Raw genomic sequence first — 27,399 nt, forward strand, 5'->3', positions numbered from 1 at the left:
GTATGTGCAGGGATTTATAAATAGACACTCAGCACAAAAGACGCTCTGTCTGGAGGCATGGAATTTGGGTGTGTGTTTGTAAAGTGAGTCAATGAAACATTTTTTTGTGTGATCTATTAACCCCTTGTTCAGATTCTTAAAATGATGAGCAATGTTCATATGTGTCAAAAAACTTCCAAAAGATTATTTGTTCCTCATATGATGCTTTTGTTTGGTTATGTTTGTGTTATGAAATGAGACTTTTTATTATTTTTTGCATTCAGAAAGGGAATATATTTCTGTATATTTCCAGCATAAGCGTCCAGCTGCAAAGACTTAGATTTGCAACAGCTGGAGAGCGACAGGTTGGAAGCCATTGCTCTAGTGGGAATGATCCAAGACTACATGTGTGAGATTATTGAAACTGGGCAGTGTGCTCAGTATATACTTGATAAGCATTATGTTGTTTAAAATTGCGCAAAAAACATAAACACATTACTCGGCATATATATTCTATGTCTCAGAGTGATTTTTTGTTTATTAATTGGAACTTTTCTGGGGGGTTTTGACATCTAAAAACTTCTGACAGCATTAAATGGAGGCTGGACAATGGTAACCTACTTAGGGTGATGGTCATTCAAAATTCCTTATTTTAAGTGTCCAGGAGGCGGCCTCCTCATGTGCAGTGCTTAGACCTGTCTGGATTATGTGTTTCCAGCCCCTCAGCTCTACACTAAATGACTTCTGTATTGTCCAATCAGGAGACTTGGAAGGTGATCCCTCCAAGTGTGTTGTTCCAGTTTTGAGAAGTCAAAATTAATGGCAAAATCCCTTTATAAATGTTTTTTTTTTTTTTTAATTGAATCTTGTCATTTTGGTAATAAACTATTGTGGATCTTTATATTATCATATATAAGAACTTTATGTTGTTTTTCGTAATAAATATATGTTTTATTTTATTTAATCTCAGACATTCCCATATCCATAACCTGAATTATATGATTGTATTGCTGGAATAAATGTCTTTTATGTCTTCCTTACAGAACGGCATGACAGGACCCCTACAGAAGGAGGAATTGCAGGCTGGAGTGGACGCTGCCAATATTTTAGCACAGCAGTTACAGAGACGTAAGTATCTGTACAACACAGTGCACTAGTGTGTGATGGGTGGGGGCTAGGTAAAGGCATGAATGAGTCAGCCTAAAGGATAATCCCAGCCTCTTTCTACAGAATGCACTCATGGCAAAACTCCAGGTACTCCATAGTAGCAGTGGATGGAAACAATGAATTCCTGTTCCATCTACTCTACCTCTTATCTGGAAGGGGCCAGCTATTGCTGTTATTACTGCGGTGAAAACAACGCAGCCCGTTCATGGCTAACTGTGGATGTAATAACATCTGTTCAGACCCATGTAACAGCAAGGAAAAGTGCAGAATTATTTAGTGGGAAGCCAAAACAAAAAAAGTTGTGTGCAAAACTGGTAGTCTTTATTGAGAGAGAATAGAAACAAAATATATGAAGTCTGGTAGTCCATTTGTATCTTTTATGTGTACAACTTAACCAATACCCAGGATAAAGTGGTCAGCATAGGGTGTGTACATATGTATTTTGTGCATCTTTGTATAATATTTAAGGGGTGTTAACAACTAAGGGGGCGTTCACACTAGTGCCTCTGTCTGCCCTTTCTGGGTCCATCGAAAAGCTAGGAAAAGCTGCATTGGGACGGCTTGCTGGCATTCAGTTTAAGGCTAAGTTCACACGGAGTTTTTTGGATCGGAACCTGAGGCGGCCTTCGCCTTAGCTTTCGATCCATAAAGCATGCCATGGAACTCAAAGCCGGTGCCTGGCAGCGGCATCCAGCCGCTCACCCTCCTCCGGATTAGGCTCAATGAATGGGCCGAATCCGGAAGAGGGTGTGTCTTCAGGCCGAATCGCTAGGCGACTTGGCCTGAAGAATGAGCACCTCGCTTCTTTTTTTCCGGGAGCCGGAAGAAACTGCTCCTGGAAAAAGCTCCTGCGCGGCTCCCTTTGATTTCAATGGGAGCCGTCTTTTTGGTCAGGGTTTTGAGGTGGATACGGCCTCAAAACCCTGACCAATCCGTGTGAACTAAGTCTAATGGAGGAAATGGTGCTGTATTTGGCGCTGAATTTTCCACATTGAAAAAAAAAGCCTCCCATTCACTTCAATGGGTGCCGCTAGCTTTTTTTCCGCTAGTGGAAAATTCTTCTAGTGGAAAAACGAGCTAGCGGAACCCATTGAAATCAATGGGTTTATTTTTCTTTTCCGTTTGGAAAATCAGCGTGGAAAATTCTGCTAGCGGAAAAAAAAGCTAGCAGAACCCATTGAAATCCATGGGAGGCTTTTTTTTCGACACTGAAATTCCATACCAAATTCCTCACCATTTTCCTCCGTGTGAATGGACCCTGTAAATCCATTAATTTCAAAGGGTTTTTTAAAGCAAACCTCCAGTGTCTGTATGCAGCCACTTCACCGTGAAACCTGTTATTTTGCAAGGACACAAAGTTGAAATCACTGTTCCAGAATAGGTAATATCGCACATCTCCATTAAACTTTTCCGTATCCATATTATGGAGGTAATAGAGCTAATGCAGATCTTCTGGACGGGTCTTAGATCATAATATATTTCTGAAAGTGGTTTTATACTGATATTCACAACACTCCATTGTGTTTTTGTACAGGGTTAGCTGCAGTGGTCAGGATTAATAATGCCATCAGGAAGGGGGTGGCTGAGGAGACTGTACAAGAGTTAATGAACCCCGATGCACAGCTACCAGAGGTATTCCCATTTGCGCAGGAGCTTTACCAGAGAGAACTGGCCACATTACAGCAGCAAAGCCCAGAGGTGAGTGCAGCATTGTCACTGAACCATGTTTCCTGGGAGCATTGGGATTTACTTATTAATAGTGATGTATTATTTCCCCATAGAACTGCATGTAGCACACTATATCAATTAAATATATATTTGCTCATTTCAAATTGGTTTGAAGACATTGGATATCAGGATATGTGTGAAATGTTTGATCACTGGGGAACCTGATCACTAGAATGGGGGCCCCGAGGCCCCAGAGGAGGAATGTATGGTGTGGGGGTCATGTATGCAGTGTACAACTGAATACTACATAGATATTTTGCACATTGTTGTGCCTGCTGAAGTAGTTGACCACATTTAGACACGGCACATTTTTTGGGGTGGAAGTGTAAAGGTTGTGGGAGATACATGTCCTCCTTTTTGAAACCTGAAACAAATAACAAATTGCTATTGTAGCCACACTTGATTTTATATGTCGTAGTACTTCATATCTACTTGACACTTCTGTACAGGAGTGTGTGAATTAAGAGCATGTTCTGTGGAAACACCTTAGCTAGGCTGTTATCCTTGGAAGAAATGAGGCCTCCTCATACAGCTCATCACCCTGTACATTATAGATGCACCCAGTTACTGAAGCAGCGATACACGCTGATAATACTGATCCCAATTATCTGACTGCTCTGACACCTTCTCTCTTGCAGGGGAACCTCACTCACCCGGAGCTCTCAGTTGCTGTGGAGATGTTGTCCTCCGTGGCTCTAATTAATAGGGCCTTAGATGCAGGCGATGTAAACACGGTGTGTAGACAGCTAACCAACCAAGTCACCGGCCTGATGGATGTGGAGGATGAAAACCTTCAGAGGTTTGTGGAAACTCGCTTCATCTTGGCCTTCACTAACCTAATATGAGGAAAAACCTTGAAAAAATAAGTCCATTCTTTCACCTTGCTGACTGTTTCACCATTTTGCAGATGCTTAGATGTGGTTAGTGAAGTTTGTTTCAAGGAGATCCATTTTTCAGTGCTTTGAAAAGGGAAGCTAGGCCCCATGCACACAACCATGAGCAGAAAAAGGAATGAATGGCACATGGATGGGCACACGTGATTTTCACTGACCCACACGCTCAAATCAATGGACAGAACCACAAAAATGGACAAGTATAGGATTTGCTTCATACTTAGCAGCTCTTTTCTATGGTCTGGACACACGGCCACAAAAACTACTGATGTATGTGGGCCTATAGAAAAGATTGGGATGAATATTATATTATAATATACTGAACTATGCATGATGACTTTAATATTCAGTATACAATTCAGAATGCTGAATTTTAAGAAATGGATTAATAATAAAATAAGCATTAGTTACTTCACCAATCCTGTGCCACAGCAATTACCAGGTCTCTCCTGGTTCTGTCTTAATGAACTGAAAATAACATGAAATTCCCAATCGGTGGCTGAGGCGAGTCAGTGCTTGGTGGAGCATTTTGTGTATATTAGGCTGGAACCAAAGACACAGACCAGTGTTACCCCTCTAGCATTGGAACTGCAGCAGCGAGGGTTGATGGGGTGGCTTATTTAATTTTTTTTACCCATTCTATCCCTTTGTTAAACATTTTTATCTGTTTAAACTAATAATAATAATGATTAACTGGAAATTAAGAAATCATAACAATATTTGCATCTATATATTAACATTCAGTCCCTCAGGTTCATGTTATATACTACACTGGTAGCAATGGTATAATTTCTTTGTGCATAGAGATATCTCTATTGTCCATTGAGCTGATTTATGTCTTGCTGACAGGTACGTCGATGAATTGATGAAATTGAAACAACAGGCACGGGAAGAAGGGAATGAATTTGTTACATGGAATGATATCCAGGGATGCGTGACTCAAGTTAATAACACTGTCCATGAGGAGCATGCCAGTAAGTTGGCACAATTGTTACTGAAATCCATAGTAATAGACTCTTGACTATTCCATTGTGAACCTGCAAAGGAAAATGACAATATGGAAGTTTCCAAGACACTGTAATGTATTAGTGATCTGTAATGGACTGTCACAATGGGCTGCTCCATCCATCTTGCAGTAGTTCTCCATGATATCATTTTTCAGCACTGTTTATTTAAGTCATATAAAATGTATTTGGAAAGTCTTCAGATCCTTTCACTTTTCACCTTGTGCTAAAATAAACAAAAAATCAAGTCCCCCTCCCATCATTCTGCACTCACTACCCCGTACTGACAAAGAGAAAACAAGTTGTTAGAAATCTTTGATAATGTATTGAAAAGTAAAAAAGTATTGCATTGAGATAAGTATTCAGACTTCGTTGAAGCACCTTTGGCCTCCAGTCTTCTTGGGCATGATGCCACAAGGTTTGCACACGTAGATTTAGGGATTTTCTACCATTCTCCTCTGCAGATCCTCTCAGGCTCTTTCAGTTGGATGGAACTTGTTGGTGGACAGCTATTCTCTCCAGACATATTTGATTGGATTTATATCAGGGCCCTAGCTGAGCCACTCAAGGACATTCATAGAATTGTTCCTAAGCCACTCCTGTGTTGTCTTGGTTTTGTGCTTAGGGTTATTGTTAGAGATGAGCGAGTAGTATTCGATCGAGTAGGTATTCGATCGAATACTACGGTATTCGAAATGTTTGTACTCGATCGAATACCACTCGCTATTCGCAGTAAATATTCGATTCAGAACCAGCGTTGATTGGGCGAATGCTATACAGTGTATAGCATTCAGCAAATCAACGCTGGTTCTGCAGCACGCTCGTCCTTCCTAGTCAGGAGAGCTGGCAGCTTGCAGTTACAAGGGAGCTGACTTTTTCTCATAGGAATGAATTGACCAGTGTTGATTGGCCAGTGTACAGCATTCGGCCAATCAACGCTGGTTCTGCCGAAGGCTCGTCTGTGAGGAGGCGGAGTCTAAGATCGGACCACAGCAGTCTCCAGCCTCTGGCAGGACCAGCGTTCATTGGCCGAATGCTGTACTCTGGTCAATCCATTCCTATGACAAAAAAGTCAGCTGCCTTGTAACAGCAAGCTGCCAGCTCTCCCGACTAGCTAGGATGAGCCTGCTGCAGAACCAGCGTTGATTTGCCGCAGGCTCGTCTTTGCTAGTTGGGCGAGCTGGCAGCTTGCGGTTACGAGGGAGCTTACTTTTTATCAGCGCAACTGCAAGCACTGTGCAGTTAAAGCGCACGGAGCCCATAGACTATAATGGGGTCCGTGCGCTTTAACTGCACAGCGCTCCTCCTAAACACTCTCCTCCTGCTATTCGTGGAGACTATAATGGGATTCGATATTCGATCGAGTAGTCGAATATTGAGGCTCTACTCGAAATGAATATCGAATCTCGAATATTTCACTGTTCGCTCATCTCCAGTTATTGTCCTATTGGAAGGTGAACCTTTGGCCCAGTCTGAGGTCCAGAGAACTCTGGATCAGGTTTTTATTAATAATATGTCTGTACTTTCCTTCATTCAGCTTTCCAAAAACCCTGACCACCACCATGCTTCATTGTAGCAATTGGGCAGGTGATGAGCAGTGCCTGGTTTCCTGCAGACACACCTAGAATTAGGGCCAAAAAATCAAAACTTGCTTTCATCACATCAGAAATTTTCACAGTCTCACAGCTCTGTAGGTGCATTTTTGCAATCTCCAGGTGGGCTTTCTTGTGTGAGTGGAGGTATCATTTTGGCCACTTTGCCATGAAGCCCAGATTGGTAGAATCATCACCTGTATGCAAGATGTTTGGAGCTCAGTGAGAGGGAGCCTTATGTAACAAGGCTCTTCTACCCAGATTACTTAGTTTGGTTGGTCTGCCAGATCCTTCTTGCATGTAAGAAATATGGAGGGCACTGTGCTCTTGGGAACTTTCAATGCAGCAGAATTTTTTTTTCTTACTTGCCCTTCTCCAGATGTGTGATTCCATACAGACCTATCACATTATGTCCAATCTGCTGACTGTACCACTTGTGGACTCCAACCAATCTCAAAGATGATCAAGTGAAATGGAAGACCCACCCAGAGAGCCTCATTATGTGGTATTGAGTGCAGAATTATAGGGGAAATCTTTTTTTATTTAAGTACAAGGCCACAACATAACAGAGTGCAAAAAAAGTGAAAAGTTCTGAAGACTTCCCGAATGCATTTTAGCTAACGTTTTCAGCTAAGAGGACTTTCAAGAAATCCTGTTGGACCTATTTCTCTGTGTATATAGCCGATGTTTGGTTAATATGCATGGATGGAAACACCTGTGGCCGCTGTCATTCTTTACGTCTCCATACATCAACCGTGCATACAACAAAAACAGTGTCAGTGGTCAAGCATATCTTTACAAAGACAAGCTTCACTAATACTGTGTTTTTTTTATTAGTTGTGTCCCCATTATACAATTCAATAGACTGACTGATTAGTAGCATTCATTGTGTATTGCACGTTTCATTCATGGCCAGAACAACTGAAGATCTATAATATGGACAAGATCACGGAAAGAATAGGCAGGCCTGACGGAGTTTGCTTTTATATATTGATAAAAAGCCTGTATATGTATTTTAACAGTGCAGAGAAAGTTTCTGTCCAACATGGCATCATAAGGATATCTTGCTTTGTTCGCTCAGTGCCTAATGAATGACTATGGTATCTCTGAAAGAAATGTTTTTTTTTTTCTTAAGGAATTTTGGCAATTGGCCTTATAAATGAAGCTTTGGATGAAGGTGATGCTAGGAAGACCTTACAAGCATTACAGCTACCTGCTGCAAAGTTAGAAGGGGTAGAACCGAATGTGGCTCAGCATTACCAGGACACTCTGGTGCGGGCGAAGAGAGAAAAGGCGCAGGTAAGCATTATATGGAAAAACAATTATCTGGAAAAATCAGGTTTCTAGAGAGTAAATATTATTTCTGTGTTTCTTCTTAAGGTCTGCTGCACAGTACTGCCAGTTATTTGTATTCCTCTAATATGGTCTCTGTTAAACGGATTGTCTGCTCGCCATGAACGAATTCTAAAAGTGTTTGATAGGAGTTACTTTGGAACTTGTACCTAATTTATCTCTGTCAGGGGTTCTCCCAAATATATTTTATTCACAGAGAATATAAACCGCAGCTTCATCTCCATATAATGGAGTTAAGAAATACCTCTTGTTGCCCCAAGTGTGAGGGTATATCACTCATTTATTACACATGTCTGAATGTGGGAGACTGGAAAGGAGTTCTGAATATTAGAAGACATGTTTTTGCAGTTGAGGCATTGGCAGAGCCCAGGAGATTCCTGTTTGGACTCCTGGAAATATAGGAGCTTGATGATAACACCGCTCTGGAAATGCAGAGAATTTTGTATCAAGCGAGAAAGTCAGTAGCCACTTAATTGATCCAAACTAACATTAAGAGAATTCACTTCCAAAATGAACACCGTTATACGATTGGAATGGAAAGTTTGTCTCAAAAGAAAGAGCCCCTCTACATTTGAGGTCATATGGGGTAGATGACTTATTACTCCTGATCTACCAAATAAAGCCGTGTTGGGCCTTTTTATGTGTCTCACATATATATTACTTGCTAGTGAAGGCTAAAACTTATTTGCTTGTACTCTTTATACCCTTATTCAAACTTTGGATCGTTTTGGAGGAGCATCCAAGACCCTTAGGATCAGTGCTCAAAGTGGCACTTCCTCTTCCCAAGCTACTGATGTCACATTCATTGGTCACATGGCCATACGACAGCTCAGTCCCCTTCAGATGAATAGCATTGGGCTGCAGTACCAAGCACAGTTGTTATACAAGGTACAGTGCTGTGCTTGGTATGCAGTATGGAATCCACTACACATGTCCAAAAATGCAACCCCTTTAACAGCTGACTTATGGGCTGCTGGTTTTCTGGTATGGATGACCTATACAGTATCATAGTCCTAGAAAACCACTTTAAGGAAGAATACAACTATGTTACACTTTCAAATATTGAATTATATTCCTATGTGAAGTAAGGAAAGTAACTTGTTAAAATTGTTGGAATCAAGAAAAGAAAACTAATCTTGTCACATTGTTCCTTTATACCACACATTTGACAAATTTTAAATCAAATCCCATATGTGTTTTGCAGCACAGAATGGGAGGATGTTTGACAACGTGTTCTTGATAATAACAATGGGGATTGTGTATAATAGTGTTTATATGACTGTAGCCTGTTTGGAAGAGCGCTGGCTTTGCTTTGTACCAGCCGGATATTATTATTACCAAGTATTTACAGTATTGTGGCCAGAGACAGCTGTACTGACTGGTGGCTGTGAGACGTGTAACATGTCTGCTCCTTATTGCTGGCCTGGGATATGTATAAACAGGTCCTTCAAGAGTTCAGCGCATCTGAATTATTGTTTTGTGATGGTTTACTATGATGAAGTAAAGACACCCTGTCTTGGCAGCTTTTGTGGGTGGAACTGCAGTGTTATTGATAGCCTTTCTATGATACTACTTTCCTATTAAGCCATAGTCCTTCATAGGTGGATCACACGCAGCAGTCGGAGCAAGGAGAGTTATGTACTGGATAGAGCTGACCTTATAGATTTTTATGGGATTCACCAAACTGCTCACTGATAGTCTGACTGTCCCTGACTACCCATCCTCTGATGGTTTATTTAACAGCTGATATATATCTGCATTGCAAGCAAAAATCAGTCTTCCCCCTCTGCTTAATTGGGAGAGGGGGATTTTATTAAAACTGGCTTCTGTATGCTGTTATTAATCCATTCCCCCACTGGTGCTATCTGTACCTGAATTGTTAAGAAGTTCTGGTCACGAAATATCTACGCCAGTCAGGTACACTAAGGAGTAACTCATTCCAGCTTTCTTTAGTAAATATGTCATCTCAGGGAATCCCTGTCCTGGCTTGCCTTGGTCTCTGTTTCGTTTCACCCCCTTTAGTACAAAGTAAGACTGACGCGGAACATCTTTGACACAATAAAGGGCTGTGTGTTAAAGATGCAGCACATTTACACCCATCTACACCAGAAAACTGCAGCATCTCAATGATATGCAGCAGAATTTCTGCATGGAGTTTAGTGTTTGCAAGGCAAAGGATGAAATCTGTGGTACTTCTGCAATGAAAAAACGCAGAGATGCAGCAGATCTTCCTGCGATGTGTAAGTCCTATGGAAATGTATCCTTGTTTTCAGGTGTATTGCTGTAAGGGAAGCAGAGGTAGCAATAGCGACCAGCCCTGGAGCCTCAGGAGGTCCAAAGGCCTCTCTACAGGCCCCAGTTTTATAGATAGCACATGGTAAGTGGGGGCAGCTTTACATATTTTGCACTGGGGTCCTGAAGCCTTTACTTGTTTTTGACGTGCCATTAGTTTGGTTTACATGTCCCCAAGCATGGAACGTTAAAAGGGTTGTCCAGGATAAGCCTATTCCATATTCCGGTGTCAGAGTCTCTGCACCCCAGCTAATAAGCTACTTGATCAGCTCATGCATATGCTGCAGCTTCTTTACTGTTTACCTCATTCAGTCTACAAGCAGATTAGGATGAAAATTCAATACTCTGCATTGACGCTACTAAGTGTAAGGCCTACCTGTAAATCGATGAGTTAAAGGCTGCAGCATTTGCTCTGTGGTCCTTTAAATATGGAGGGGGCAGTAGTTTAACCCCCACCCTTTCTGTGCACTTACATTTCTTGTTTATTTGTCCATTTAATTTTCTTCTTATTAAGGAACAGTATAAGAAGACTAAAGCTATAGAGTTGGAGTGGTGTGAACAAGAGTTAAAGCTTGCAGCTAGATCATGCCTTGGCTCCAGCACAGGGTGTATGTGAATTTGTACAGGAACTGATTTCCAGTCCAAGCATTTCCTCCTGCTGCTGAGCTGGGCTGAAATAACCATTTCTATTCACTGAGCTCAGGGGCTGCCAGACTGGGCTACACATGACACTTGGGCAAAATTGCCTTATTTAGTCATGAGTCTTGAGATACACTCTGCACCAGTGTACAGTCACTTCAGATATGGTTACACAACAACCAAATTTAGCAAAACATTAAAGAAATGACTGTGTGAAACTGAATGTGTCCACGCTTAGCTGGCAGCTATACATTTATTCACTATGTTAATCTACCAAGATCCTCATATTCTCCATTTAGCATTTACGTTATCTCCCATTTAGAGAGAAACCATGCACCGAGTCCCTAAGGGAAGGCAAAACCCACGTGTAGGTATATATGTAATAGGTCCAGTAACTGTGTTTCCTTTACATAATAAAGTGCCATCTGGATGAATACATTATGACTGGCGACTCACAACCCCATATTCTCCTGCATGTTATTTTTGAACGATTATCTTCAGACACTTTCACAAGCCACAGCCCCATTTATGTGCCATACCACTGAATTTTGGAATATTGGCATATCAGCAAGCCTGACAGTAAAGTGCACAGTTAGTGACTTATCCCTTATCGGTGTTTCCATTTCTCTGTTCCCTCCGAGGACCAAAAGATCGGACAAATGGATGTGTTCTATGATGGACACAAATAGAGGCTTGAGGGACCCTATTGACTATAATAGGGTCCATCAGGTGTATGTTGGATATCTGTCTTTTTTAAATGAAATCACTGGAGGGAAAAATCGGGTTTGCAGGATTTTTTCGTAACTCTGAGCAGAAACTCTGACACAGATGTGAACATAGCCTTAGCTGATGGCGGTGTGAGACAGGGTGGTGTGGATACAAAATAATTGACATATTTGATGTGAGAAAATTCTTACCCATTAATGGAGCTGACATTCAATTTTAGTTATTTTGTTTTTTCAGCCCTATTTACTGGTCATGAGTATTATATATTATGTAAGTTCATGCACGATGTGTGTGAGGTTTCTATTGAGATATAGAAATTGTGTCCTTTGCTACTACTTTCCCCATAGCTGTACCTGTTGTTGTCTTCAGTGTGTATACGTCTTTTCCTCTCGGTGTGATGTACATGTATTACGTACTCTCTCTCCCTCCTCCACAGTTTCTTACCCAGATACACACGTCATCCTCTCTCACCGCTCTACTAAATCCGCACTGGAAAATACTGAGGCAGGCTGTGACTTCTTCATGCTTTCCTACATCTATTCTCTTCATTTCCTCCTTTATCAGTTTTAGTGCTTTAGATATTGGTTCCATACTCCACTGGTTTTCAGTGCATAGTCTCCATTGTAAGTGACATAGTTCCCTAACTTCTGTTATAGTACAGTGTTCAGACTTAAGTTACTCCTGCCTACTGCTGTTAGAAACTTACAGACATGTTGATTCACCCGGTCACTGAACACTGGGTAATATTATGCATCACAAAAACCTAAAAGTATGACATTAAATCATAACAGCAGGGAAAGTGGTGAGAAAAACAGTAATAATATATATATTAGTAAACCAAGTATCCATAGTAGAGGTAGGTGTAAAAGTCCCAGAGGAGCTTAGATAATGATGGCTTAAAGGGGGTGTCTAGGCTAAAGTTGTATTTATTTAATTAAGCCGGGGAGGTGGAAATAAAAGAAAAGAAAACCATACTTGCCTGTCCTGGTGCTCCTGCAGCTCTGTTGTTGTCTTCTGGCAGAACTACCCACCGCATGTCACCGCTGAAGCCAATCAGTGACCTCAAGAAGGGAATTTGGGGACGTCATTGACCCCTGTCTAATTAGAAAATATTATTTAGCCTGGACAACCTCTTTAAATAAAGGAGACGTGGGCAATAGTGGATAGTACAACATAAAGCTGAAGCCCCATGCTGCAAAAATGCAACTTTTTGCAGTACCTGCAAAGTGGATGGAATTCTGGGTAATCCCATCCACACATTGCAGAAAAAAAAAATCTGCTGTGGAAAAGTTGAGTTTTCAAAAACACCTGCATTTTTGAAAATCGCAGCATGTCAGTTATCTGTATAATATATAAGGTATAATAGGGGCATAAAGTCAGCAGAGGAAAACTCAATGAAAAACACTGCGGGAAAAAATGTGATGTATCTCGGCTACAATTTTTTTATGCCACCTTCATACACTTCAGCACCTTCATACATTACACAGATATTGCATTGATGTTTAGAGAGGCGTCTTGCCCATACCTTTTAATCCTTACCTATCCTACTAATATTCTAAATGTGAAAGTTTGGACGTTTGTATGTTTGTTCCTCAATCACGCAAAAATGGCTTAACGGATTAGAATGAAATTCGGCACATATATAGTTTATAACCTCGATTAAAACATAGGCTACTTTTTATCTGGGTAAATGACATGGCTTCATGACTGTTATGAATTTATATTCACATACTATATTACACTTCTCCTATCTCAGCTTCTGAGAATGCCAGGTCTATTATCTCTCTGTCTAAACACTGAGCTAACCCTCAGTGGTTTGCATTTGCATATTATCTGATCTGCTTCAGGCACTACTGAGAAACTGACATTGGCAAACACCTTTAATCCAAATTGGCAGTTTGCCAATTTTCAACGTGCCTGGAAAAAGAAAATCTAATTTGTCGCAAAAAACGAGAGCTATGAAGGTAGCCAGAAGTCACAGAGTTCTCCTCAAAATAGCCAGAAGTCACAGAGTTCTCCTCAAGCGGCGCTGAGGGGGATCATCGACGCCAACAACACATGCATTATATGGTGTCCAGCAAGCTGCTGAGATACCAGAACTATCTCTGGCACAGCTCGAGGAATAAGTTCAGCAGAAGGCCAGCTTGACAGCTGGCGAAACGCCGGAGCAGGCGGATCATCAACGCCAACAACACGCTCATTATATGGCGTCCCAGCGAGCTTCTGAGATGCCGCAACAATTATGGGAACAGCGCGAGGAACAAGGTCAGCAGCAGGACAGCTCGAGAGCTGCCGAAATGCCGGAGCAGGCAAACCATCAACGGCAGCAATTTGCTGAATATAGGCAGATCATCCACTCCAACAACCTGCAGACGAAGTCGTGGGCAGAAGCTAGTAATAAATAATGCTCCCTTATCCAATGCCTGTATTATCCTGACATGTAATATCATAACCCAGTGAATTATTGTCACTAGACACCCTTTCACCTTACATTTCCTAGGGCAGTAGACTTGTACTGGTAGGTTTACACTGGTGTCAATGACCCCTTCCATTGTGTGACCTCAGATCTGTACGACACAACAGGCCTGTGTGTAGGTTTATGATTTGTACAAGCTGCCATCTGGCTTCTGCCTGCTCAGCCTTGGCAAGATTTATGGCTGTGTATTACCAGGCTGTTTTTACACAAAGTGTGAGTAGTGTTCAGTTGTGCTTAACACAGAAAACCTGTGTGGTCTCCTGGAACAAAAAGCACTTTGACTAAGCCACTATTCTCACTGACATCTACTCACAAGATGCATTTCATTATTGAAAACGTGCTCTGTTTGCAGAGGGGAATACTTACATGCCATCACTGAGTATACACTACAGTAGGCATTCGTCTATCACAATATTGCCTTATTTGCTTCCTTAAAATCCAGAATGAGGCCAGTACAATTTAGTGTGGTACCAGAAAGGGTTATATGGTCCATGCCAAAAGCATCACCTACTACGCAGCACTCGAAACAGTCATGGACATAATATGGTGTGGGTCTGACTCTATAGTGCCAGATCACTCTATCCCCTTACTCTAGTGTACTGAGCTACTACTCTTTCATCAGCTCCTATGTGCCAGACCAAATCTTACCCAGCTCATCGGTGTACCAGACCATGACTTACCCAAGACTGCTATGCACCAGGCCACACTTTACCCACCTGTCATATGCCAGACTATGCATTAAACAGCCCTGTTATGTGCTTACCCTAGGCCTTACCAAGCTGTGTGGTGTCTCCTTTTATACTAATTTTGCATCACTTTGCAAAGAACGATGGGACAGGGGCACAGTTACAGGTGTGCAGAGGGCGCAGTCACTAATGGGCCCTGAGGCCTGAGGGGGCTCAAGGCCTCTCTACAACAGAAGACGACTACAGTATTTTAGATAGCAAATGGGATTATTTTTGCATTCAAGTTAACACCCACGGCTGAGAGGTACACTAAATATGGGGAGCTCCTGGGTTCCACTGTGAAATATATAACCGAGTGTCCCCCTACCATTTATCATTAATAATACTGGTGTCTTTTTGGCTTGGATGTGACTGCTTCCTCTCCACCCAATTTACCCTTGCCCCATGTTTAAAAATGTTTTATTAAGGTTTCTGATCCAAACACATTGATTGTGGTAAAGTATTATATTACATAATTACATTTTTACTTCCCTGAAGAATAACACTTTGGATTGATGCATCATATGTCCTCCTATCCATAAAACCAGGGTCAGAAAAGAAATCCTATAACCTCTGAAGACTATTGCTGGTGTTGTGGTTTTGTCAGTCCTGTCTTATGTAATGGGCTGTAGTGCAGAGTTCTACAAAACAAAAGCTTTAGATCAGACTTTCTGTTCAATTTATGAGGCTTCATTTCTTAAGTCGTGTGGAATATTTTGTGGAACATGTTGAAGCAATTGTGTTAACCATACGGTAAAGCATTTAAAGTGGCTATTACTCTGTGTACAGTGTAAGAGATCAGTGGATTGTCTATTTGATCTATGCATGGCTTACCTGCACATCTAAAGCCAATGACTCACTTCACAATTCTGTCTGAAGGTTTTGAGATGGACAACAGCGCCCTCTGCTGCTTTACAGCATGTGCTTCATGCACAAAGAGCTGCTCTGCTAAAAGATCTGCACACCATGGATAACACTGGTAAAATGAAGTTTACTAAAATGTAACATTTATTGTTTACCTTCTCAGGAAACAAAAGATGAATCTGCAGTTCTCTGGCTGGATGAAATACAAGATGGAATATTCCGCTCCAATAAAGAAACAGAAGATGCTCAAAGATGTATGTAACAGTGTAGTTGTAGATTACTATGACACCATGACACATTTCATATAGATCCAGGGGGGGCAGAGAGATCCCAGGTTAGATCAATGTCCATATTTCATGTTTGGTAAGTTATTGTAGATAAGGATGAATTGTACCCATATTAATATGGTTTTGATCAGATTTGCATTGAGCGCCTGCTTCGGGTCTTCCGGTAATTTTGTCAGAAAGATTAGTACAAATTTCAGTGTTATTCTTACAGTCAAAATACTAGAGCCCCATTGGACCCCATTAATGTTAGTGGGGATAATCTGGGTTCCCTGGTATATGCAAAGCTGTCATGGTTCCATTGGAGGCAATGACGTGAACAGAGGGCATTTGTTAAATTGCTGTGTTGCTTTTTAGGGACAAAAGCACCCTGCTATTCTAGTCATGAATAATATCATTTATAGGCCAGGACTACAATACTGCATGTTTTATCACAGCCTTGTAGGATTATTTATTCTGAAATTTCCCATAGGAAATTCTGAAAGTGTCATGTAAAAATTGCATTCCTGTCTAATACAACACCATCATTTCCCATGGAAGTGTCTTTTCACTGCAATGACAGACATGTTATTGTAAAAAGCATTTTTATGAAACTATTGATATTAATTTTGTCCTTTCAGTCTCCCGTGGTGTCCTGGCTATTAATGAGGCGGTAGAAAAGGGTGACAGCACCCAAACCCTCCAGGCCTTGAGATCCCCCGATGTTGGACTTTATGGGGTGACTGCAGAGTGCGCTCATACTTATCATAAGGAATTGGCAGATATGAAGAAAAATAAAGCAGTGGAAGGTAAAATACATAGAACTTTGCCCTGCATGTGTCATTAGAAATACCAAAATCATTACATAAGGTTCTACCAAGAACGTGTTATATATAATGTATTGTTATACGATTCTGCTTATTATTGGTGATCAGTTATCTGGTAGGAGAGACGCGGAGCATTATTGCATTGATCTGTTTGGGGTGAGTAATGAAAGTCATCCCTCATGTGAAACGTCTCTGTCTTGTAGGGGACAATGGAAGCGAATGGGTACAGCACTGGGTGAAGGGCGGTTATCATTATTACTATAACCTGAATAGTAATGAAGGAAGCTGGGAAGAGCCCCCAGGATTTGTACAGAACAGCACGCAGCTGTCAAAGGACGACATTCAGGTAAATAGCCATGTAACAACACTTACCAATAAAAAGTGCGCTTATCACTAATGGAAGATGGAAGCAATGAGCTTTTCTACCTGGAGGCAGCATGAGAAAAATTGGGTAAAGGATGTGCTGCCTGCATCTAATGATGCTCAGACCCCCAAACATACAAGTTTATCAGACCTGATATAAGCAGAGACCTATACACATAAGCGCTTCTCAGAGACGAACACCAATCTTCCCACTTAGAGGAGGATTTGCTAACCTGCAGTAATTGCCATAAGGCATACTGCTGAAAACTGTGTAATAGTGAGGGATCACTGTAAGTCATTAATCACATTATATGTTTCACCCATATCATGTATACCCATATAGTGTTAAACATTGGCCATTTGTGGCTCATTGTTTAGGAAAAAAATACTTCTGCCCTTTCATGTCACTAAAATAAAATGGTGTGCAGGGATTTCTTTTAGCCTTTCTAAGATTTTTGGTGGCTATGACTGTTCAGGGTATGCACGTGAAACTTACCATAGTGTGATATAAAATGGCTGGATTATCTTGGATGGATGGATGGATGGATTAGTTATCTTGGCAGCACACAGAACGGAAGAATTCTGGCTTCATGTATGCCAATGAAGTGTTGTACATGATGCTGTTTTTTTTTAGACATGGTGGCAGGACTTCGTATGCATGGGGCAGGACTTCTTGAAAAGGGAGTGTGTTAATATGTGACAGTGTGAGCCCATATTTTGCCCAGAGATTTTGGTACAAAGTAAGAAAATTATTAGGTGGTATAAACATAGACTAGACTGTCTAAAGATGCACCAGATTTATCATCCTTCCTCATTCACTTTGATAAATTTTGCTCATTTTTTGACTGCCTGGTCTAACTTTACACTATGGCAGGAGGCAGTGGCAGAAATTATTGACGCAGATTCTGTTCTGAAAACTCCATCAAAATGAATGAATAGCAGAAAAACAAACTCCTCATGTCAGAACAGTGACAAAAATCTCATAAAAATGAGCAGGTTTTGAAATCCTCCAGCAAAATATCCCTTCAGGGCAGGATTTTCAAAGCAAACAATTCATTTTACTAAATATAATATATCACATAGAGTAAGGACTTTAATATTATTGTACAGTATGTTACAATAATAAGGCTATGTTCACATCTGTGTTGGAGTCTGCATTTGGACACTCCGTGACCGTGTGCGTCCAGAATATCAGGACAAAAAAGTCCTGCAAATCTGACTTGTTCATCTGGTCGTTTCAGTTTTAAAGAATTTCTGATGGATCCCTGACAGATCCCTTTATAGTTAAGGGGATCTGTCGGACTCCATATGTGATTGCTGTTGACGTGGTCTGACAGATTTGAACAACAGAAAAGCTGATGCTAGTGTGAACCTAGCGTTACTTGTAAAACACTATTAAAAATAAATATTAGTGAGTTATATGTAAAAACATGACTTCACCATAAATATCATAAACGTTAGAGTGGCGTACCTGACATCTCTGGGGAGATACGCTATATGTTCTTGTATAAGGTCATGAATAATAAATGAAGTTCGCTGAGGCTGAGTATTATTTGACCATCTTACTATTCTCTCCTAAGTTCACGTTATCCATTTATTGCTGTATTTGTGGTTTGCACTTTGCTTGTGCACATAACATGCATTTTCCATTTGTATTGTAATAAATATTGTCTTCCTGTAACAGAGCACGATCTCTGGTGTTTCGGCTGCCTATAACCGGGAACAATTATGGCTGGCTAATGAAAGCCTCATCACCAAACTCCAGGCCCGCTGTCGAGGCTACCTGATTCGCAAGAAATTTAACTCCAGAATGAGCTTCTTAAAAGAACAGGTTCCTGCTGTGACCTGCATTCAGGTTTGTTCTCTTATATATTCTCTTATATATTGGGCTAAAAATGAAATAAATGAGTAATAGTTAATATGATAATAATATACTGTATGTCTCCATAGTTATTTGGCACTTAATGGTCCTTATTTCTTAGCCTTGAGAATTTTCTCCTTGACTTAAACTGTGGGTAGCCTCTACTACTTACCTCCTATACACTGCACAAAGAAAGGAGAAGATAATCTTCTCCACATCTTTCTTATTCTGAGAAGCCTTGGCTGGGTGATATTGGACCTTATATACCTTGCCCCTTGCCTATAAAGCGCTTAGATTGAGATCGAAACTTTCTGTTCAAGATCAGAAGCAAGGCCTCTCTCCACAGAATCCTTTCTTGACTATGCTGCCCAATTGCTACTTTTAAAAGGATTAGTTTATTCTTTCTGCCTGTATCTTCTTCACCTCACTCTAGTGCACCAGAGGGCAGGGGTAATAAATTTAAGATACACAGACTTCCAGTCATCAAAGAGAATCAGAAAGGAGGTCAAAGGAGTTTAATCCGTCTTGGGGAGCGTTCTGACCTGCACCGCTGTCCGCCCACCGTGATTCCGCCAAAATGGCAGGAAAAACAGCTTGGGGACGTCTTGCCGGCGGTTAGTTTAAAAACCTATTAATTTCAATGGGTTTTTAAGGCAAACCTCCAGTGTTCCCATATGTAGCCTCTCCGCCATGAAACGTTTTGGTTTTTTTTTTCACAGACATAAGTCTGAACGCCCACTCAGTGTGGTGAGGGTGACCTATGGGCCCAGTCAAACCACTTCAACTGCTAGTGCCAGTGTTCCGAAGCAACTATCCTCTCTTCTCTCCCTCCCCTTTTATATAAACTTTCATGTAGTCTAATACCTCTGTGAGCTTCAGTCTTTCTTGCTCTAGTAAGAATCACTAAGTTAGGAAAGTCTTATATTCATTTGTACTATTGATTTATCCAAAATTTGTTGAAAAATGAATGACCATGTCATGAATCCCACTTCTCATATATTCCAACAGAACCAGCTTAACTGTACTGTGCAAACATAATTAATACTGTATATAGTTGAAGAAAGAAGTAGAAAATGCTTCTTGTTGGTCTGACTGTAAGAGTATGTTCACATGGTGGAATCTGCTGCTGATTGTGTGGAAAATTTCACAACATAATCTGTGGCAGATTCCGTCCTGATTCTGCCTGCCATTCAATACGACGGAAGGCAATGATTGGGGCAGGACACTTGGAAAAAGAACCATTTTGCTCAATCTTGCCGCAAGTTTTGTGGCTGATTCGGGGGCAGAGTCTGTGGCTCGAGACAGCCCTCTGGTTATGGCGATTCACCTGGGCCTAAGCGGCAGCGGAATACTAGAGTTCAGCTCATCACCCAGCTGAGGGAAGCAATGGGAGGGGGGGATGAAGAGGGATCTGAGGTGGATGTGAACTCACCCTAAATTGTGCAGACAACCCTGCAGTATGTCCCGAATTTGGGGCCACATGTTTCCTACATATAAATAAGTTGTAATAGAGCAGGGCATGTATAGCATAAGGTTTATATATATATGGTTGACCCTTATTTTGTTCCTCCTAGGCCCACTACAGGGGTCAGAAGCAGAGAAAAGCATTCAGGGATCGCAAGCAGTATCTGAACGATCACTCTGATGAAGTAGTGAAGGTACTGAATTATTACATATTTCATCTGAACTATGATGTATAATGTGCTTAGCATTTAATAGACCTATAACATGTTATAATGACTGACTATCAATAATTTGTAATTCTAGCTCCAGTCCTACACTCGGATGTATCAAGCCAGGAAGCGTTACCGAGACAGACTGAAGTACTTCAATGACCATGTGAGCACATTGACCTGTGCCCTGACTGTAGAGTATTCTTTTACTGTGAATCCACGAATAATGATGTCATATTTATTGTCTGCAGATTAATGATATCGTAAAAATTCAAGCCTTTATTCGAGCCAACAAAGCCCGAGATGACTACAAGACCTTGAGTAAGTGTAATTTCTTACTGTGTCAATGATGCTTTGATATACTAAAATACAGTAATTCCATTTTCTTACAGTCAAACAGTGTATACTTAGGCAGGTAGTATTCAGATGTGCCTGATGTATCACAGTGGTTGCTGCTGGATGATAAAACTGATATATTTGTAGACTATCTAGGTTTATACCACATATTAGCGTGCTTTGATCTAGAAGTTTATATGAGAACTTTGGTGCGATTTGGTGCTTTTTGTTGCAGCGCTGATATTGTCACCATATTGTCTAGAAGTAACATTCATAACATGAACAACTGGTAATATAAAAGTAAAGACAACACAAAACAGATAACAGTACATATGTTATACTCTTACAAAATAGAATACATTAATGGTAGCATAAGTAACTTTTATCAACCGGTCAATCTAAGACTTGGTACACATGTGTGCCCAGTCTCCGTATGGGCTTTCCGTTCGGCTCTCCGCATGAAAAATGTGGAGAGAAAAGCACAGCAAGCAGCACTTCTCTCTCTGCATTTTTAACCAGTCTCGGCGGAGACCGAATGGAAACCATGTGAACCCCATTATAGACTATGGGGTCCACGGGTTTCCTAAGGTAACCGAATTTTTAATGCAAATTAGGTTTCCGTTTTGGGGGATCCCCAAGCGGAACCCCCAAACAGAAACCCATGCGCAGATGTGAACCAAGCCTAACTTCATGGTGCAGTGGCCCATCATATTTACGTTGGTTATGAGTCCAAATATCCCAACCGGACTGAAAATGAGCATGAAGCTCATGAAGCTGTAGGTGATATTCAGAGGTTAGGAGCTATCTGAGCAATACAAAAGTTATATAGTCCCTGTGTATTCTTTCTCCAGTCAATGCAGAAAATCCACCAATGGCAGTGGTGCGCAAGTTTGTTCATCTCTTGGACCAGAGTGATCAGGACTTCCAGGAGGAATTAGAGGTCATGAAGCTGAGAGAGGAAGTAGTGACTCTTCTAAGATCAAACCAGCAGCTGGAGAATGACCTCAATCTTATGGATATCAAGATTGGGCTCCTTGTGAAAAACAAAATTACACTGCAGGTAAGGCAGAAAAATTAATGTACCAGTATGGAAGTGAATCTTCATGGTCATGAAATCTTGACATGTTATGCTGTGATCTAGCATTGCTGCTTAGACCCAGGCTATAAAATGACTAAAAGACAAGTACAACTCTCAGGATTAGTGGGGCAGATTTATTACTGTGGTCTTGAAAGGGTTTTTTTGGGATTTAGATATTGATGACCTATCTTTGCGGACAAGTCATCAGTATCTAAATCCCAGAAAACGTCTTTAAATTTAGACAGCTTGGAACAAAACTGGGAGCACCAAATATATCATAGTTGCTCTCCTTGGATGATACATTTTTGCATCTTTAGTCTCTGTAGTCTAACTTTATACCACCTCCAATCCTTTTTGGAGGGGAGATTTACTAAATCTGAAAAAATAAGAAATCATGAAATACGCGGACATTTTAGTGTAACATTTTTCATACTGCTTTTGTAACATCTAAACTGTTGTTCAGGGTTTAGGATATGTTTTCACTGGCCTGTATTGTAGCAAATGCAAATGTCTGAAAGCTCATTTAGTGAGCCATACAGTTGGTCATGAGCTCATGTGGCTCCCAAGCCACTGTTTGTTGACAGCTACGCAGGGAACACAAAAATAAGATAATTTCACCCAAAGACTTCTGCTTTTCTAGGATGTTGTATCACATAGTAAGAAGTTAACAAAGAAAAATAAGGAGCAGCTCTCTGATATGATGATGTTAAACAAGCAGAAGGGAGGACTGAAGGCTCTGAGCAAGGAGAAAAGAGAAAAGCTGGAAGCTTACCAACATCTCTTCTACTTATTGCAGGTATATGAGTGCTAGATAGCATAATATATTGTACACTTCAGTTATGGTAGGCAAAATATTTCAATAATTTTACTATGTTTTCTAAAATGCCATGTTAAAAAAGTGGGAAAAATTGGGGAACATATCATGAGGGGAATTTTTAACGTGAAACTGTGCACGATGTTTGATAAATGTCATGCATCTTTAAGCCTAACATTTCTGTCCTGAGATGTTACTTTACTCTCTACGCTGCCCTTTACTAGAATGTGATTGTGACTTTTTTTTTTCTTTTTTTTTTACATTGAATACATGTAGCTTACAGCAGCTTGTCCACTTTCCGAACCATTTTACAAAAATGGTCATCAGAGTTCTTGAGTGCAGGACTTGGTAAATTCTCCCTATGGGGTTCTAAGTGTGAGATTTGCTTTCTGTCACCTAAAATGGTTATTACTTCTCATATTTATATAGTGCCTCGATCATTATGTACAATAATGCATTGTTCTTCAGACTGCTTATGCATTGAATAATATGCAATTGTTGAAGTGTTTTATCCCAATAGTGCTTCCCTTTAAACAATACCTACAGCGTATCCTGTGCATGTATGCAAAGCCAAACTTACCAACAAATACAAAAATTTAGTAGTAGCAAAGTGTTTAGAGTGTTAAAACATCATGAATTTCCTTTAATAAAAACAGTCAATATCAGATAGAGGCACTTTTGCCCATAGTTCAAGACTCCGAAGTGGTTATAAGGCTATATAGTTTGACCTTTAAGTCTCCGTATATGTAAAGTAAGTATATATGTGTACTGTATATATGAAGCATAATATATTAAACTAATTGCTTATAATTGTTTTTTGCAGACTAACCCAACATATCTGGCGAAACTCATTTTCCAAATGCCTCAGAATAAATCCACCAAATTCATGGACTCTGTCATTTTTACTCTTTATAATTATGCGTCCAATCAAAGAGAGGAATATCTGCTGCTGCGTCTCTTCAAAACCGCACTTGAAGAGGAGATAAAGTAAGTGCCTATATGTACACTGTTGTATGGTTGAATAGAGACGCTCATCTGATTCAGCTTATTCATATGGAATTTGACCAATAGGACCTCCTTATGGTGGTCCTATTGGTCAAACAGTGTGTTTGAATACGGGTCTTCAATAAAGAATTGCATTTGAACATATCAGGTCAAGCGCGTTTTTTCCTTGGGTTCACCTTATACCATAAGGAGGTCCTATTGGTCAAATTCCATATCATTCTACTTCCCATTCTTGGGCTGTTGCTGTTTACACCTGTTTCCATCAATTATCTTGGGGCATTCTCCTAATCCTCTACAGTATTAGACCAGCTCGGTGCATTGACTTTTATATCAGCTTATTTATAGTCACAGATATTACAAAATTTTTAATGAAGAAATTACTTATTTCACAATCTTTATGCTAAGTATCCTCAAACATAAATGTCACACAGTGTCACGTAGTAGGTAATGCTGACAGACTCCCTTTACTCACATCTACAGATTTAGATGTCCATATTGAAACTGCATAGTATGGATAAACTTGTAATATGATAATTTATTTGCCTGTTTGAAACCTAAAATATTCCCACTGTCTTACCATAGATCCAAGGTGGACATGATTCAGGAGATTGTCACTGGCAACCCGACAGTTATAAAGATGGTGGTAAGCTTTAACCGTGGCGCTCGTGGTCAAAATGCTTTGAGACAAATCTTGTCACCAGTAGTGAAAGAGATCATGGATGATAAGTCTCTTAACATCAAAACTGATCCAGTAGATATTTACAAGTCTTGGGTGAACCAGATGGAATCTCAAACTGGAGAAGCGAGGTAAGATGTTCTCCATGACACTTAAGGCTTAATATGACCGTTTCTGTAGTTTTATGTGCTGTAAATGCCTCTTTCATGACGATTTGTCTTAATATTTCTATTTTAAAACAGCAAACTGCCTTATGATGTCACACCAGATCAGGCAATGACACATGAGGAGGTGAGGAGCCGACTGGATGCTTCCATCAAGAACATGAGGACGGTCACAGACAAGTTCCTCTCTGCGATAATCAGTTCAGTTGATAAGATCCCGTGAGTATTCTTGTTATCTTACCTATATTGTAATTTATTTATTAAGAAATTATTTTATCCAAGGTCTATTATGTCAGGGTATGTATGTGTGTAAAAATGTGGGGGTGGTTCTCATACAAGACTCCATTTTAACCCTTTCACTGCAAAGGACATTTATGATACATGATCACATTAAAGGACAGAAACTTCGCTTTAAACCAACACCTGACTTATTATTCCAGGTGCAATATTTATGGGGGCAGCACTTGTTTGGAGTTGTGAAGTAGCATGAAAAGTTTTACTAGTGGAGGGGAAAGCTGCAAGTAAAGGCCCATTTACTCACAAGTATTTCATTGGTTCCTAGTTATTCTATTCTGTATACATGCCTAATTTTCAGCTAGCCAACAAGCAAACCTTCGTTTGTTATTGATCACACTTTTTATCTGGTTATTAAAGGGGCTCTATCACTGGGAAAAGTCATTTTTAACTAATCACATGCTTGCATAGGCTTTAGAAATGCTATTCCACACCTACCTTTAGTATGTAGATTGCCTCAGTGGTTTCTGAATAAGTCCGTTTTTATTCATATACTAATGAGCTTCCAGCCAGCACAGGAAGTTCCCAGCAGCACTAGTCTCTGTTATTATCTCCTATGTGTGCGCAAAAAGGAAGATGAGTCATCATCACCAGCAGCCTCTCATAGAAAACAATAGCAAATGGGGTGCACAATGCATCGTGCACCAGTCTAATTAGCATATCAATAAAAACCGACTTATTCAGAAACCACTGAGGCAATCTACATACTAAAGGTAGGTGTGGAATAGCTTTTCTAAAGCCTATGCAAAGATGTGATTAGTTAAAAATGACTTTTCCCAGTGATAGAGCCCCTTTAAAATCATTGTTCGTCAGCAGCACATAACAAGGATGTACGACTGACAAAACAGTTGTCCTATCAAGTACAGTACCAATGATTGCTCCATGTAATCACCAAGCACTGATCGATCTGCTATAACATTGATCAATGCTTGATAGTGTGAAAAATCTGGCGGTATAATATGGCCTAAAGAATACGGAATAAGTGTCTGTGGGTGTCTGATCTTAAGAATCGGGTCCTGTGTCTAGAATGGAGTGATGGTTGCAAAATGTCTCTTGCGCTCTCTTCATCTTTATGAGACTGTTGAAGAGAAGACCGGAGAAGGGAGCATAGGTTTTAATTTGTGTCTGCCAGAAGTGGGCAAATTGTACTTACAAGAAAAAGGTTAATGAACATTATTGTTTACAGCATCACTTTGCTACTTCCATAGCACTGTAAATTCAATAGTGTCAGATAACTGCGAACCTACCTGAAAAAAAATGTTGTGCTGCTTTATAAACCTTCTGACACATGATGACGGATTTATGGCAGGTTGAGGATAGACTTACCATACGTCGTATATAAAGTATTTAAAGTCTGTTGATCAAGTTGTAGCTGAAGAGTAGTGAAGAGATCTTCATATATATCTTAATATGTAACTGATGTTCACTTACTTAATATTACCCACGTTTTCACCATCCATGTGTATTGTATAACTCATTGTCATTTCCATACTGTTTCAGTTATGCTATGCGTTACATTGCAAAGGTCCTGAAAGGCACCCTTCATGAGAAGTTTCCTGATGCTGGAGAAGACGACTTGCTCAAGGTCAGGTTCTTCAAGATTTGACAAAGTTTAAGCTTGTTATGTGCATTAGGCCTGGGCTACATGGCAACTTTTTGTATCACTTTCTGATTCATTTTTAAGAAGTTTAGTCATTACAGACACTTATCCTCTATCCACAGATCACTGGGGGGTCAGACTGCTGCTACCCCCTGTGATTAAGGGAATGGGGACCCAGATGTTCCCCCTCCGTCCTCGATACGGATGAAGTGCCAGTGCAGTACCAGTGCTCACTTTCATGGGGCTTCAGAACATTGTGGTCCCAGAAACTCTATAGAAGTGAATGGAGTGATGGTCATTCATGTTCATTGGCACTTCATTCGGTGAGAGGGCTCAGGCAAACTTTCGGACCCTATTCCTTTGATTGCAGGGGTCCAGACGTTGGGCCCAGCGATCTCACATTTATGTCAGGAATTATAAATCCCCTTAAACTGTTGAGGTCCAGCCACAGTCCACAAGATTGATTCTAATATATTCCTTTTTTACTGTGGCTATATTTCACTAAAGTCAAGTAATACTACTAGAAAAAGTCTCCCTGTAGCCTTAACCTTGAATAAAACCTGAGAAAATCTGATTTTGTAGGGACAAGGCGACAGTCTCTTGTGTATAGGTATCTCTGATCCTTTCTTTCTGTGAGTGATCAGCTGTCGACATAGGTGGCTTATATCTCTCTCCCACTGCAACCCCCCCCCTGTCATAACAGCTCAATCTATTAACAGTATAACTTAGAGCAGTAGTGCTCATCTAGAAGGAGGTCCTTAGCAGAAGACCACTGGGTATGGAGCCTAAGGTTAAGCATCACATGTTAGTGTGTACAAACTGCGCGACTTTTCTCTCCCTCTCTTGCAACACAGTCAGGAAGTAGCAGATAGTGTGACTCTCCGCTGGCTTTCTTGTTTGTTATGGTACAATATATGGGCATTTGAATATTTGTCTCAGTCTTCATACTGATTTTTACATTTAGACAATCCAAGTATAGAATATTTTTTTTTTATAGTTGTATCGTT

The 27,399-nt window shown here is 40.4% G+C and overlaps 1 protein-coding gene across 1 annotated transcript in view; it reads left to right on the top strand.

Moving 5' to 3' along the window:
- IQGAP1 (IQ motif containing GTPase activating protein 1) overlaps positions 1-27,399 on the top strand; it is a 111,102-nt gene that overhangs the window by 65,682 nt on the left and 18,021 nt on the right. The window contains exons 11-28 of the mRNA XM_075273360.1: positions 1,023-1,107; positions 2,681-2,844; positions 3,513-3,673; positions 4,617-4,741; positions 7,499-7,662; positions 15,602-15,692; positions 16,343-16,510; positions 16,732-16,874; positions 18,576-18,746; positions 20,327-20,410; positions 20,520-20,591; positions 20,677-20,746; positions 21,613-21,821; positions 22,480-22,635; positions 23,477-23,640; positions 24,241-24,465; positions 24,577-24,717; positions 26,293-26,377. Of these exons, the coding sequence (XP_075129461.1) occupies positions 1,023-1,107; positions 2,681-2,844; positions 3,513-3,673; positions 4,617-4,741; positions 7,499-7,662; positions 15,602-15,692; positions 16,343-16,510; positions 16,732-16,874; positions 18,576-18,746; positions 20,327-20,410; positions 20,520-20,591; positions 20,677-20,746; positions 21,613-21,821; positions 22,480-22,635; positions 23,477-23,640; positions 24,241-24,465; positions 24,577-24,717; positions 26,293-26,377 (2,478 nt within the window). The remainder of the gene's footprint in view (positions 1-1,022; positions 1,108-2,680; positions 2,845-3,512; positions 3,674-4,616; positions 4,742-7,498; positions 7,663-15,601; positions 15,693-16,342; positions 16,511-16,731; positions 16,875-18,575; positions 18,747-20,326; positions 20,411-20,519; positions 20,592-20,676; positions 20,747-21,612; positions 21,822-22,479; positions 22,636-23,476; positions 23,641-24,240; positions 24,466-24,576; positions 24,718-26,292; positions 26,378-27,399) is intronic.

This window comes from Leptodactylus fuscus, chromosome 5 (assembly GCF_031893055.1).
Source record: "Leptodactylus fuscus isolate aLepFus1 chromosome 5, aLepFus1.hap2, whole genome shotgun sequence".
Lineage (NCBI taxonomy): Eukaryota > Metazoa > Chordata > Amphibia > Anura > Leptodactylidae > Leptodactylus > Leptodactylus fuscus.